Genomic DNA, 14,734 nt, shown 5'->3' on the forward strand with positions numbered 1-14,734 from the left:
CCATAGCACATAGAAGGCATGAGATGGGTTCACATGTGGGGACGTTGTATTCCCTTTCAGCCCTGATTGGTCCCAACAGGCGTGGTTGAAGTAGCCTCCTTTCTAACGAATCTAAATTGGGTCACTGGGAGCACAGAAAGGTTTCTCCTTTGGTGGTGCTGTTCTGCTCAGGCTGCCTTCCTTATTGTCCTCCATCTGGAATTTGTACAAGCCTCTGTAGCAGTTTTCTTTGTTTTCATGTTATCAGGCATTTCTTACAAGATACTGAAGGATTGCATCCCAGTTATTAATCTAGTATTGTATTAGTGGGTTTTTTTAAATAAAGAAGAATATAGTTTCTCTAGTTTCTATTTTTGTAAAATCACAGCTGAGTCAACATAACACTCAGACACCTACCGTGACATTCCAGTTCAATCTAAGTAACTTGCTATTGTGCTTGCTCAATTTTTAAATTGCAAAAACTACAAGAGATATTACAACATGTAAAGGGGATATTGCAGGTTCAGTTAAAACTGGCAACAATCTATCTTCTTTGTCACACTTTGTGAAAAGAAAAGGACACATGATGCAATCTTGGTAAAAAAAACATTTTTTTTTGGTGAACTTCAAAATCCACCAAGAAAAAGTCACCCACAAGTCATTTTGTTAATTTGGATACGATGGTTCCGAATTTTATATTAATTTTACAATACGGCAGTTTTCAATGTTTATCAATGAAAATGGTATTGCTGGCAGGGCAGATGTTGACGTCCATTGTTACAGACTGGGTAAACAGTGACCACTCATCTCACTTACGATTTGTGTGTATGAGTTCTGGGCGGGGCTTGTGGGTTATGAGGGATCACACGCTTACCTCACCAGCAGCCGAAAATTAATTTTGTTACCTATTGGTCAACAGTGGGAGGGGCCTACGCAACATGATCAGTTGGAGGGACTACCTAATAACAAAGACAGGTGATTAGATTATGACGGCTCGCCCACAACGCAAGGGGCCAATGCTTGATTTATGACAAAACGTAATGGAGTCACTAAGGTGGCCGTCTAAGACAGGTGTTATTGCTTAATGTGATAGGGGTTGTGTGTTAAAATATGGTGGCCGCGTTGGACAGGTGCCCGTTTTTCACATTTAAATTATATAGAAAAAACACAAGGGGGGAAATGGAAAGTGGCCGTCAGGGCAGGTTCGACTGTATTTGTGTAAATGGGGGCATTACACATTGAGTTAAAAATGACAGTTGTTCCTCCTTTTTATGATAAGAATATAATACATGGTGCATTCTTGGAAAAAATACATCTTTTTTTAATGTTAATTTTGACACCATGTTTCAGAATTTGATATTTTTACGACCTCCTTTGGTGGTGCTGTTCTGCTCAGGCTGCCTTCCTTATTGTCTTACACAGGTTCGACTGTACAAATATAAAAAAGAAAATACAGCACAAAACATTGGAAAAGTTTATTTTGCTCCTTTGAACTGATAGGAATTATCTTGCCATGTTAGACAACCGAGGATTTTAGTTCACATATGGCACAACACAGGGGGAGACAAATACTCACAAGAAATGTGTCTCATCACTACACATAAATACTTTTCATAAGTATCAATGAAAATCTAAAAAAATTAGTCTTTAAAAACAACACTCAATCCCAAATTCATTAATAATGAAGTGTATGTTAATCCAGAAAAACGTTCAGTGACGTTAACATTTCGGAATGGGGAAAATAAAAGTGTTTCTGGTGTAACTGGATCAACAGAGTCAGAGATACAACATTGAAAGATGGTTCGCTCCTCTATTTGAGGAACTTAACTGTGCCTCTCTTTACTCAAAACTTTAAAACATTCTATACTAATTTAAGGGAGTGGCGTTATCTTGCACACCAAGAGCAGGAGCAAGGATAGCCTAATTATTTAAGAAACGGGAAAAAAAAGTTTGACCAGCAGAGGTGGGTAAAATTGTTGAAGAATATTTGAGAACACTTATTTTTAGAAAGCGGACCATCTTGTACGGGTACAATGTACTGTCTCTATGACTGCATAGAGTGATGATAACTTTTAAATCTTCATGTCAAAGAAGAGTTGAATCTATAGCAGTGCTTCCCAAATATATCAAAAGGAATCCACTATAGAAATATTCACTTTCCTAAATAAAGAAACTTTTGCTGAAAGATTATTTTGTAAAGATAAATACATTTTTCGTTTAAAAAATTTGAAAGCTCAAGAGTCCGCAATACTTATATTCCGTACAAAACAATAATAAAAACTACATTTAAACAGCGCATATCACTTCTCAAAAGTCGTAAGCTATTCAACCATAATAATTTATAAAGAAAACATTTACATAATTATCAGTGACGTAGTTCATGATAGCTCCATAATTATTTCATACAACAGTTGATATGTCGTGTTTCAACAGCAATCACAAAAGTAAACAACATGGAAAATTGTATCCTTTGGTTGTGAACAATTATTTCATTACATGTCTTATTATCTACATGTCTGTCACAAACAATGGTTTCAGCTTCACAGTCCCTCAACCCAGTTGTTCAGTAATGTTTCTAACAATAATAATAATAATAACAACAATAAACAGCATTTGTGTAGAGCATATCCCCACTCGACAGCAAGCTCTACGCTCCCTTAACATCTTGACTTCGACTCTTATATAACTTATTTGTGTTGCAAATACTGTAAAACTCTTACTAAAACTTAAAAACTTTAAAAAACACTGATACTTATATAACTTATTTGTGTTGCAAATACTGTAAAAGTCTTACTAAAACCTTAAAAAACAACAACTAAAGGCAAAGTCTTCTGATGCCATTTACCAGTAATCAGGGCCTTCCTTCAGGAATATTGTCTTGTCTTTATTAACCCACTCACATGTTATCAAAATGTGTTGTACAGAAAGATGAAATAGATATTACATGAAATAAAAAAGGAGCAAAAAAAAAAAAAAAGAAGTAGGAGCTACAACAAGCACATCCCACAACTAGCATTCAGTGTTGGCGGCAAATGTCCCATCCTCACCAAGGTCAAACAAAGTAACATTATATCCCAAAAACCCTATCAACGGATTTAAGCTTCAACAGTCGGCTCTGCTTCCATTTCATGATGTAAATGCTTTCTGTAAATACTGTTATTGGTAGCCATTCTCAAATGCAGATGGAAAAGTTTGCAGTGTAAATGGCAATTGTGGTGTTATATTTAATGACAGAGAAAACAGTAAACTTGGCAAAAAAAACCTTTGTCACTCTTCCCCTGAAATGCACCAGTCTGTTAACAACAAATAATAATAAATACTGAATCAACATTAAAATTATCTTTACGCTTGGCTACCAACTGCTGCACTTTGTAAAAAAAATTGATGAAATGTAATGTATGCCAAATAAAAGGTCATCATAACAAAATGCTAAAAACAGTCACACAAAGACTATTAATTTTCATTTTCTTGGATTGAATGTTTTACACATTTTTAGTGAGTAACAGCAAATAGGTCTGAAACATTTGAAATATTTCCTAAACAGTCCACACCACATAAAGCTCAGTAAACATATCCTGGCCCACGTGCCATCTTCTATCCTCTTTTTCCCCAAACTAGTCAAACTGAATAAATATAGCTTCACTGCACTTCAGCAATGTTTAGCACAGGAAGAATACTATTTCTAATCAAGAGAGAGAAAACTCACATAGACGAGATCAAAATCTGGTAATACTACAAAAAAATTTTTTAAACCAACTAAAAACAACTACATGACTTACACTACAAAAAATAACATGCACCAGTCTTTAATAAAGTGTAAACAACGTTCTCCCTCTTGCAAACAAAATCGAGGAACAATAATTGCAACTTGAAGCATAAATATTTTTGTTTACATGAAGAGATGCTTACCCTACAACTACAACATGAAAAAAGCACATATGATAACCATAAAGAGAAAGTAATTTCCCTCCCCAGAAAAAAAACCCTGGTAAACAATTCTAACATAAGACGGATTCCAATTTCACCGGATTCAAACAATGTTAATCATACCCAGCCAGCTTAATAAGATTTATTGTACATTAACAGTTTTCCCAAACCCAAACATAATTACCAGCTGGATCATCTCTGAGCTCTACTGCACATGTAGAACACAGAATGAAGTCCGTAAGAGTCCGATTCAATAATTACACGTAGGACATGATGGAGTCTTGTGAAGAAACTAAATGGCTCGCAACTAGAGCACCAATACATTGCCTGTATCACGCAGGCCACTGAGAAACATATCTCCCTTTAAAAGCCAACAAAAGTTGGTTTTTTTTTTTTTATTTTGTTCTGGAAGATGACAATATTAAAGCCTGTGTTGCAATCTCAACAGAAGGAAAAACTGCAACTCAGAAAATGGTCTAGTCACCCTGAGATAAATGTACGTGTGCAAAAAGTTAGCAATTGGAACTAAAACTTTAGTTGTGAGGTAGCCACTGGGTGTGAATATGACATTTTGCTCCAAGCGATGCATGCTAAAGTGAAAACCAAATCTTTGAGCCTCGATTTAAACCAGTCACAAAACAAAAGTGATTGGTGAGCACTTTGCTTCTTAAATTTCTTTAAAAGACCACTATCACCTACATTGTATCTGTAACAGACAAAATGTGGAAAAAGAGAGGGAGGGAGGGAGGGAGGAGAGAGAGAGAGAGAGAGGGGGAAGAAGGGAGGAAAGAGAGAGAGAGAAAGAGAGAGATGGAGAAGAGGGAAGGGGAACAAAGAGGTCCAGTCTTTACAAACATCCCACTGTAGGCATTATACCACAACCTTATCAATCAACAACAAGGTTTAAACTAGCTTTTAGTTAGATTCATTTAAGTAATATCAGTCACTCTTCGGGTGGCAGAACCAACAGCTGCCTACACCAAGCGTTACGCTGGGTAATGGAGCAGAAAAAGGAAAAAGAGAAACCAGAACTCCTGCAACATTTTCTAAAAATCCAGGAAAGAATTTCTCACATGAATATATTCCTATTTCTAATTTCATGTCCTTAATCAACAGATGTCTAAACTATGACAGTTCTATCTTCTTATTGCCTGCAGTAACCGAGGCAATGTGAGTGGGGTGGGGGGGGGGAGAGAATGAAATGGTATAGAGCAAAGGTTTAATGCCCCTGCCCCTATCAGTGAGGGTGATACAAAGATTTACGTAAATAAAGGCAAGCACCATAAGGATTAGACTAGACAAATCCTCCCCCCCCCCCCCCCCCCCCAGCACAAAGCAGAGCATGGTGGTGCACCAGTGTCAGTCTGGGGGAAAGTCTTGAGTGCGCCCTCAAATGACAAACTTTTACTAGCAGAATACCCTTGAACGACAAACATGCCGCCTCCTTCGAACAACGACTTTTTCTTTTTTGTATTTCCGTCCTTGATAACAGCAGTATTTAATTGTTTTGTGATTCTTGGTGTTGCTGTGCAAGGCAGAAGATTCCACATGTACAGCAGCGCAGTCCTTTAACTATAATATCCAACATTCACGAGGATAAGACTTCAAAAACTTTGCGAGTACTGGTACCTTCATTCAGAGGATTTTAGATCAAAGGTGTGAGAACAATAGGTCCGTTGCTTGAGGGTGTGCCCAAAGTCCTTTTGACCCATGTGGCCCTATGCCAATTCTTGCAGTATCTTTTCCCTTCCCATTCTTTTTCTCAAGGAAACGCATCACTATGAACACATTCATGAGCTCTTAACAATATTGCTTGAGACAAAGGCATGAAGGTACAACATTTCTTTCCTCTAGCCCAAATTACCAGTACATAAAAATATTGCATTACAAGAACTACATGTAAATGATTATATTAGTTAATTTTTTCACTCTTCTCTAGACTCTAAAAAAAACCGACATGCTATTCAGTATAAACAACCAAATCTCACCCATGTTCACTCTCATTTAGACACTCAAAAACTGAAAAGCAATTTAGTATATGTCAACAACCAAATCTCACCCAAACATCATATCATTATCATGAATCAAATACCAAACGTATGTTCTTGACCAAAGTCGTTCCTGCGGAGAACTTGTTCGTCTTCGTCAAAAAATAATAGGCCGAAGCAAAGCCCATCCCCAAGATGGCCAGAGCCAGCCAATGAGAGGAGTCTCGGCCCTTGGAGAACTCCTCATCATCCAGACGTGGCACTTCAGGGTCGGGTGAGGTGATGATCAAGGGACGCAGATGGTACAGAACCTGGGATGACAAAGAGACACGTTTTTCTCCTAATTCTATAACATAGAATTTTGCGTACCATAATTCATCTTACCATATCTATACATTTGGCACTGACCATTTTGAAAATAACATCCCTTGCAAGACCATAAATTTACAGAGGAAGAATTTTTGTATTTAACGTCTATTTTTGACAGGACTTGCCTAAAAGTGTGGAAAGCCTGGAAAACTCCCCAAAAAACCCCAAGTTCAGAACACACCATGGGGGATTCAAACTACGGGTATCCACTCCACGGTCCAGCATGATACTAACGAAGCTAAATATATTTGTGAATGAGGCATGGTGATACTGTTAACTTTTCTGATCCCTTACAAAAATGGGAAATCCTTTGCACATGGTTTAAAAGCTTGCCTTTACATATATTTTATAAGAGAGCACAGAATGTTTTACACTTTTAATGAAATGCCCCAAAAAAATTATGTTTCCAAAACAAGTGAGACTATTACAAGAAGTATTTTAATTACATTCTACACTAAATCAAAGTAACAAACAAAAATGACCACTGATCTTAGTTCAAGCCCGGTAGGATCAATTGACAAGCAGTGGTCAAAACTTCACACCTCTCAGCTGCTATCCTCTCTGATAATTACTTATCCAATAACCACCAGTGCTTGCATTTCATAGGACCACTATTTGACCTATTAAGAACAGAAACATCTTAACATCTCCTTTGCTTCCACCCTTAGCCCCACCCATTGGTGTAACAAGCACAGTCAACCAATGCCACCCATCACTGCCATGTTACAACGATTCGATGAACTCTTCTCGGCTGGCTGTACGATCAGGGAAATAGGCATTGGTCAAACTAATTTCACACCTCGGGCTTCTGGCTACCCAGGTAAGTTTCCGTAGTGGCTTGCTACTCGAGCACTTTCACTGGCACTCGTGAGATTTCATACCCACACTATTCTGACCAACTGCATCGCTCAGGGCTCACATAGATGGGGTAACATCTACCCCCAAATTGCACCCCTACTCCCCTTCCTCGCACGGCGGCATGGCGTTAAGTTTAGAACCGGCGGAACCAAACTTGCGAGTTTTGTTTCAATCAAATAAATCAGGGTTGAGTGGGCAAAGCATTTTCCATCTTAGACAGGTGGGATGGGAGCGGATTCTTCTTTCTGTTTCTCCGTTGGACAGGTTTCCGTTTTATGCAGGTAATTACAGAGGGGGGAGCGGGGAGATTCCGTCAAGACAGGTTTCCATTTTACACAGGTTTCCGTTACGGCAGGGTTGACTGACATAATTAAATGAAATAACCAGTGTTGTTCACTCACCAAATCTTTTCATAATAAGTATATTTTTCATTCATCACTCAGTGCACGTTATCAATATATTAATACACAAAACAAACACAAAATAAATGCACAAAATAGAATAAATGCTTTATAAATATGTTCATGGTTATTTTAAGTGTGAACAGAGCCTCTCTCTGATTCTCATCAAAACGAAAAAAGCGGTGTATGAAATATGTGCAGTAATGTAACCATGAGATGGGTGAACAAAGAAAATCTTTACTACCTCCGTGGCCGCTCGGAACCCAGACTGCACTGCTCCATTCATAAAACCACACCAAACAGTCGCTGTTTCTGTGCCAGCAAAATGAATTCTGAAAGAAAAGGAAAGAAAAGAGACTTGTTATCAAGAGTTCATGTATGGTGTAACCAGTCACAGGATCATTGAAGAGTATAGTTTGGGATTCTCATAAAAAGCTGTCCTCAGAGAAAGTTGCATTTGAAAATAGCAAAAGTTGCAAGAAAAAGTAGCAAAAGTTGCAAGGCGTACGTATAGCTAAAACAATGCCACAGAACTATTGGAATACATTGTATTGTTGCTATGCTCATTGCAATCAAAAGTAACCAAATAGAGTTTTGTTAGATCAAAATCAAAAGTTAAATGTGAATGTCTACCAAAAAAAAAAATTGCTTGAAGTACAAAAACAGTTTGTCCCCTGACACATGCATCAGGTCCTTAAACTCTCGCTGACGTTGGGCAGGTGTGGCCGGCGTGGTTTTGGGGCTGTTCAAATAAAATCTTACACTTTGTTTGGGACTGTTTGCTCCCCCCCCCTCCCGCCCTTACACTTTTTTTACACTTTCCTGCGACACCCCCCCCCCCCCCCCCCTCAATCCCGTATATTATGTTATTCGCTTATAATAATAATATGACATTTATATTGCGCAAATCTGTGGTACAACCACTCTTCTATGCGCTTTACTTTTAAATTATTAATTATGCTATTCATGAAAAACATGCATACACATACATGTGACATAATAATTCAATACGCTATAAAAATATCGGAACTTTTCCAGAAAAACTTACGGTGTCATTTTACCACTTTAACCGCACCGGTGTAATCAAAATTAGACTAGATCTACTTGTCAATGTCATGTAGCTTAGATATCTACCAGTGTATAAAGTGCGAGATGACATATATCGTGCTTGCCGCTCGAGGTCCATTGTATTGCCACAATGCAGAGCTTACCGCTCAAACTTAACTCTAAGTCTAAGTGAATAGTGTAGAGTTACTCTCTTTTTATGCTATTAACAAAAAAGTTACGTTGCCATTTTCCTTGATTATTTTTTTCACCTTACAAAAGTGTAATCTTACATTGGTTAACCCCCCCCCCCCCCCCTTACACTTTAACTTTTACAGGAGTCGAAGGACCCCCCCCCTTTTTTTTCCTGGCGTAAGATGATATTATTTGAACGTCCCCTTCCCTTTAGGGGTTTTCTGGATGAATCGATCCATTTTAGATCTACCCTCCTTAGCCTAAGATTTAAAGTCTTTCACAAATTAGTATACTAGATCTACCCTGGTGCTACGGAACAAAGCAAGCTAAGTAATCAGACGACCGTGTTTACAATTGATTTACTCTAGCTAGACTAGTCCAAATAAGACTATTGGGTCGGGCTGCTCGCTAGATTGATGGTGCAAAGCAGCTATCATGGCTCAAGTCGATCACGCCCGACTCGCTGTTTCAAAACAAACACGTTGTTTTCAGATGACGAGTCGGGCGATCATCCCGACCCGACCTGACCCGGCCCCGGTCACTGAGCGGCGGCGGGCACCCGTAGGCTAGTGCAAAGTGTAAAGAAGCGAATTGTCCCCCTTGGCGACGTTATTTTTAGTCGTGGAAGAAAATTTAGGTGTTTTAAATGAAATTTTATTATTATTTTTCCTAATTTTGCGGGAAATTGGCTAAAACTAGCGGATTCACGAAAATCGTAAAAGTTGCGCAAAAGTTGCGCAAAAGTTGCGCGCGCAACTTGCGGGTTGCGGGCGCGAATTTCTCTGAGGACAGAAAAAGATGCAGATCAAGACAAGCTTGATCAACAACAGAACCACGACCCTCCAATAATAATGTTTATTTGAGTAAAGAGCCGCACATTGACAAAATGATCATTTAGTATTGGGGAAAAATAAGACAGACAGGCGGCACCCTTCAATCACCCACTCACAATAATAAGAATAATACAAGACTTGATGTGCTAAAAAAAGATGTACAGAATCACCTGCTGTTGCTACTACTGCTGATTTACTGCCAATTGAAATGAAAACTTTAGGATCTTTTTAGTAAGAGTTTTTACAGCACCTGCAACACAATAAGGTCGTATAAGTGCCAAAGATTAGAAGTGCTACAAGAGAGTAACAAACACAAAAAAGGAGGGGATAAGGACGATAGATGTTTGATAGGAAAGGAGCAAAACCACACCAGAGCACCTGCCAACCACCCATTAAATGAAGGGTGACCTTATTTGGGCCACAGTGTGGCCTAAATAAGCTAAACCCCCCTCCCTTACCTTATTTAGGCCACACTGTGGCCCAAATAAGCTAAACCCCCCTCCCTTACCTTATTTAGGCCACATCATATGGTAGATTTCTTGAACTAACCATGGATTCGGAAGGTCGAGATTCTACTGATCTTTTTATTTAGTGCGGGGGATTATTTCAAAATAGAGGATGATTCTAAATAAGTGGACCAAGTGTAAGAGTTGTGTGTGTGTGTGTGTGTGCGTGTGTGAGTGTGTGTATGTGTTTGTTTTGTGTGTGGTTGTGGTGAGAGAGAGAGAGAGTAAATGTAGTAGTGTGTTTGTATGTGTGTAATGTGTGAATGTTATTGTGTGCATGAGTGTCTATCTCAGTTGTACGGTCCAAATGTACATTATTTTGTTGAAAATTTTACATAGAACTCAACTACAAAACACCTTTATACAAAGTCACAGAAATATTCTTTTTGTGCTTATTGAGGTGCAGTACAGGGTGATTAAAACCTGCAAGGATAATTGGACAAAATGGGCAATATCTTACTAATGCTAATACTAATGGTCATATTTAGACAAATCCTATATCATTCTCTTTTTTCTTAACAGCTCATGGTTATTAAAGAGTCAGCAAACTAGATCAAGGTAGTAATTTCGGATTCCTAATATTATGGGCATTCTTATAAAAATTTAAACTTGTTTTTAGCGCTTTTTTCAACGTAAAACGGATTCCGTTAAAAAAACAACAACAACAATGACCTTATCTTTCTTTTTTAAGGTATTGTGCATACATTTGTGTGAAACTATTTTATTCTATGCTTTCAAGTACATGAAAAAAGCTAATAAAATCAAGCAAAATGTTCTTCAGAGACATAGATCTAGTAGTAAGCCCACTGGAACATTTTATAAACCGTGAAAAGATGACCAGAAAATAACAAAATTATCTTATGATTTTCACTTGCACTTGCAATTTTTTTGACAAATTATCGTCTACCTCGTTATCTTTTTTTTCCCACATTTTTCTTCACTATTCATGACAACTGGCATGTTTTTCAGTTATTATCAAGGAAGTGGATAGGCGGACCACGGGGTCTATCTAGCCCCAAAAGGATAGGTGGACCGCGGGGTCTACCTAACAAAATGCTGTTTTAGGATGTGAACCCTGGAATCAGCGTAGTGAAATAAGTAGATCTAGGTTTGACTAAGGATCGGTGGACCCCGGGGTCAACATAGTGTAATAAGTAGATCTCAGTTTATTTTATAGTAAGACTGGCGGAGCCCGTGGTCAACGTAGTGAAATTATAAGTAGATCTAGGTTTAAATTAATAAGGATTGGTGGACCCCTGGGTCAACGTAGTGAAATTATAAGTAGATCTAGGTTTAATTAAGGTTTGGTGGACCCTGGGGTCAACGTAGTGAAATAAGTACATGTAGATCTTGGTTTAATTTTAAGGATTGGTGGACCCAGGAGTCAACGTAGTGAAATAGGAAGGTTTAGGTTTAAGGTGGACCCCAGGGTCTACCTAACGAAATTTAATACTAGTTAGGTTTTAGAATAGGTGGACCATGTGGTCACCGTAGTAAAATAAGTAGGTTTAATCACGGTGTCCCGGGGGTCCACCAATTCTTAATTAAACCTTCTTATTCCTCTACGGCTATGGTGACTCCGGGGTCCACCAATCCTTTTAAAATTAAACCTACTTATTTCACTACGGTGACCCCGGGGTCTACTAATCTTTAAATAAATCTACTTACATGTATTTCACTACGGTGACCCCGGGGTCCACCTGTCCTAAAACCTAGTATTTTGCTAGGTAGACCCCGTTTTTAACAATATCCAAAAAATAACATAAAATGATTATATAGATCTATATCTATACGTATTTTATTTAAAAGTATATACTTAAAAATAAAAGACTGAGCAGAGGCTTACAATGTAAATTCTGTGCTCTACACGTAGAGAAAGTCTTAAGTTTGCGCAAAACAGATTTTAGAAAAAAAAGTTGATCTAATTATTCTAATAAAAGTAAAAGTGATTGTTATGGTGAGATTTGTTATTATTAATTCTGGAAATACAGATAGTTGCTGAATCTAAAATTAACTAGAACTGTGCAATTCGTTTTATTTCAATTCCAAAGCCCATAGATCTAGCAATGAGTTAGATCTAGATCTAGCAGTTGTAGGCTCTCTGGCTGCTTCTAGCATTTGTCTGCTACTACTGATTCTAGACAGGGAATCTAGATCTAGCTATCACCTGCACTATTAAAGTCAAATATATGGTAAAATAAAAACAAAACTGAATCGCTTTGTCAGTCAGTACATCCCAATTGCCATAGCAGCACATATTAATAGTTGAATAATTATACCGAAGCAACATGTTATCACAGTGTGCAGGGGAGAGCGGGGTGCCCGGGTCGCTGACCGGTCGATTCGGTGGTTCGGCTTTTGTAGATCTATGCATTTTTTACGGAAAGCCCTATTACTAGATCTATTAGTGTTGTGAAAACTTCAACCTCTACAGCTAAGGCGGCAAAAGATGTTGGAAAATAATAATACGTCCTGAAGTTTCATAATTTATACAGAATAATACAGCCAGTAGTTTTTATCTCATCGAGTTATAAAAATGGCCTTGTAACTTGTTTTCAGAAGCAAATTTTAATAGTTACAGTTCTACCGAATCGATTTTCACGCAAATTCAACCATTTTGATGACCATTTCTTTTCCTTTTAAAAAGATAAAGGCCTGTCGGATGTGGCAGTGCGATTAACACTAAGTTGTTTAGACCTATCAAAACACGAGGCTTCGTGGCCGATCACAAAGGTCTACGGGGCTTATCGAGGCCAATTCGCCCTGCTGCGTGCACGTTCACTAAACTGCCTACTAGATAGAATCTACTACCAAAGATTCTTCTCGATCTTTGCTACTACTACTACTACTACATCTACACATGTAGGCTACTACTACTAGACAGTACGAGAGATGTACTACTACGAGACAGTACGAGAGAGTGCCACCCAGGCAAAGATAGTGTAACTTTGACTCAGCCACGTTGTGTACACACTTTTTATACCCCAAATTTGACCCGGAAGTCCATTCGGAGGATTTGACCTTTTTACTTGACCAAAGTGTGCCAAAATGGTAGCCTAGATTTTGCCCCTCCATGAAGGAAAAATCTGGCCCTCATTCAAACCATTGAGATTGAGCAAAACTTTGCGTATCGTGCTTTGTTCTTACAATATTCATTATGATATATATAAGTTGTACACTGAGACAAAACTGTACTAAATGAGAAAGGTGCACCATTATGAAAGTGGAACGAACGCAGTTGCCTTAAAAGGGTGTCCCCTGGTAGTTTGAGCATGTGTGGCCTAAATAAGCTAAACCCCCCTCCCTTACCTTATTTAGGCCACCTGTGGCCTAAATAAGCTAAACCCCCCTCCCTTACCTTATTTAGGCCATATGTGGCCCAAATAAGCACTCCCTTAAATGAAACCTTAGTGCATTACAAAATTGTTATACGAGGTTTTTTTTTAATTTATAAAAGTATCAATTCTGTCCAAATAATCCAATTTAAAAAAAGTTAGAATATTCATTGAAAATAGAGATATCCATACCAATCTGAGATAAGGGCCTTTCAACTGGAATTTACAGAAAAATTAGTTTGATCCAGATTTGTATTTGCTTGTTTTGTTTTTTAAATTCTAGCGGCAGTGTGCAAACTCCTCCCCACCCTACCTCCCTACCTTTTCAAGCCACCAGAAGTCTGGTGTAACCTTTCTGCGAGAGGAAGCCCGCACAGAGGAAAACCAGAGAAGGCAAAACACAAACAGATGACATCATTTTATTAGTTTTAAGAGTGCGACACCTCCTCTACTAAAAACTTATCTCTACCCAAGGTTATCAGCAGCTGTCAAATACACACATAGGTCACGGGTGCCAGTCAGAAGTGCAATAAACTCAGGCAAAGATAAAGCCCAGATAACATTTCTGAGAGTCATGATACTCCCCGGCCACCGTCTCTCCACAACCCTCAAAACAAATCGCAAAACAGAGATAACAGACATATAATATCATGATTATCCAGCACGGTCCATTGTTTTAAAATCAGCTGCTTATAAAATGTCCCCCCCCCCCCCCCATCCCCAAGTCAATAATAAAAAGGAAAATGAATTGTATTATTGTATTTTCTTCTGAAAAGTCAGTCAATTGCAACACCAGGTAAAAAAATTTTTTTAAAGAAAATAAAATCTATATATATATGTAGATCTATGTATGTATGTAAGTATGTATGTATGTTTATATATTTTATATATATACATATATATATGTGTGTGTGTATGTATACACTCATACATACATAAAAGCATGATTCTGCCCCTGAGTTGTACAATTGATGTAAAAGCAGAGACTATTACAGTGGAAAATTCTATTAAATTGTCTAAAAATTTAAAAAACTTGGCCTCTTTTTCCAAGTCACACCAGACACACCTTTTTAAAGAATCAGCTGAGAGCTTTTATCTAGGCTATTTTCGAGTTGGATTTGAACTGATTAAATATGAACAAGCTTGGGCTCAACCGTTTGTTCATCGTTACCCATATCTCAAATAGCTTTGTCAAATTATTATAGTTAAAGGATACGGTTTGGAGGTTAACCAGGTCATTTGTCTTCTGCAAGTCATTATTTCACAATACTAAACAACTGCTTCACCTGTGCTTATTTT

The 14,734-nt window shown here is 38.1% G+C and overlaps 1 protein-coding gene across 1 annotated transcript in view; it reads right to left on the bottom strand.

The window, feature by feature from the left end:
• Positions 1-1,439: 1,439 nt before the first annotated feature.
• LOC101855100 (probable flavin-containing monoamine oxidase A) overlaps positions 1,440-14,734 on the bottom strand; it is a 31,929-nt gene continuing 18,634 nt past the window's right edge. The window contains exons 11-12 of the mRNA XM_005098415.3: positions 7,767-7,854; positions 1,440-6,205 (exon numbers count right to left, since the gene is read on the bottom strand). Coding sequence (XP_005098472.1) covers positions 5,984-6,205; positions 7,767-7,854 — 310 coding nt within the window. The 3' untranslated portion in view covers positions 1,440-5,983. The remainder of the gene's footprint in view (positions 6,206-7,766; positions 7,855-14,734) is intronic.

Source organism: Aplysia californica, unplaced genomic scaffold, assembly GCF_000002075.1.
Source record: "Aplysia californica isolate F4 #8 unplaced genomic scaffold, AplCal3.0 scaffold00182, whole genome shotgun sequence".
In the NCBI taxonomy this organism is placed as follows: Eukaryota; Metazoa; Mollusca; class Gastropoda; order Aplysiida; family Aplysiidae; genus Aplysia; species Aplysia californica.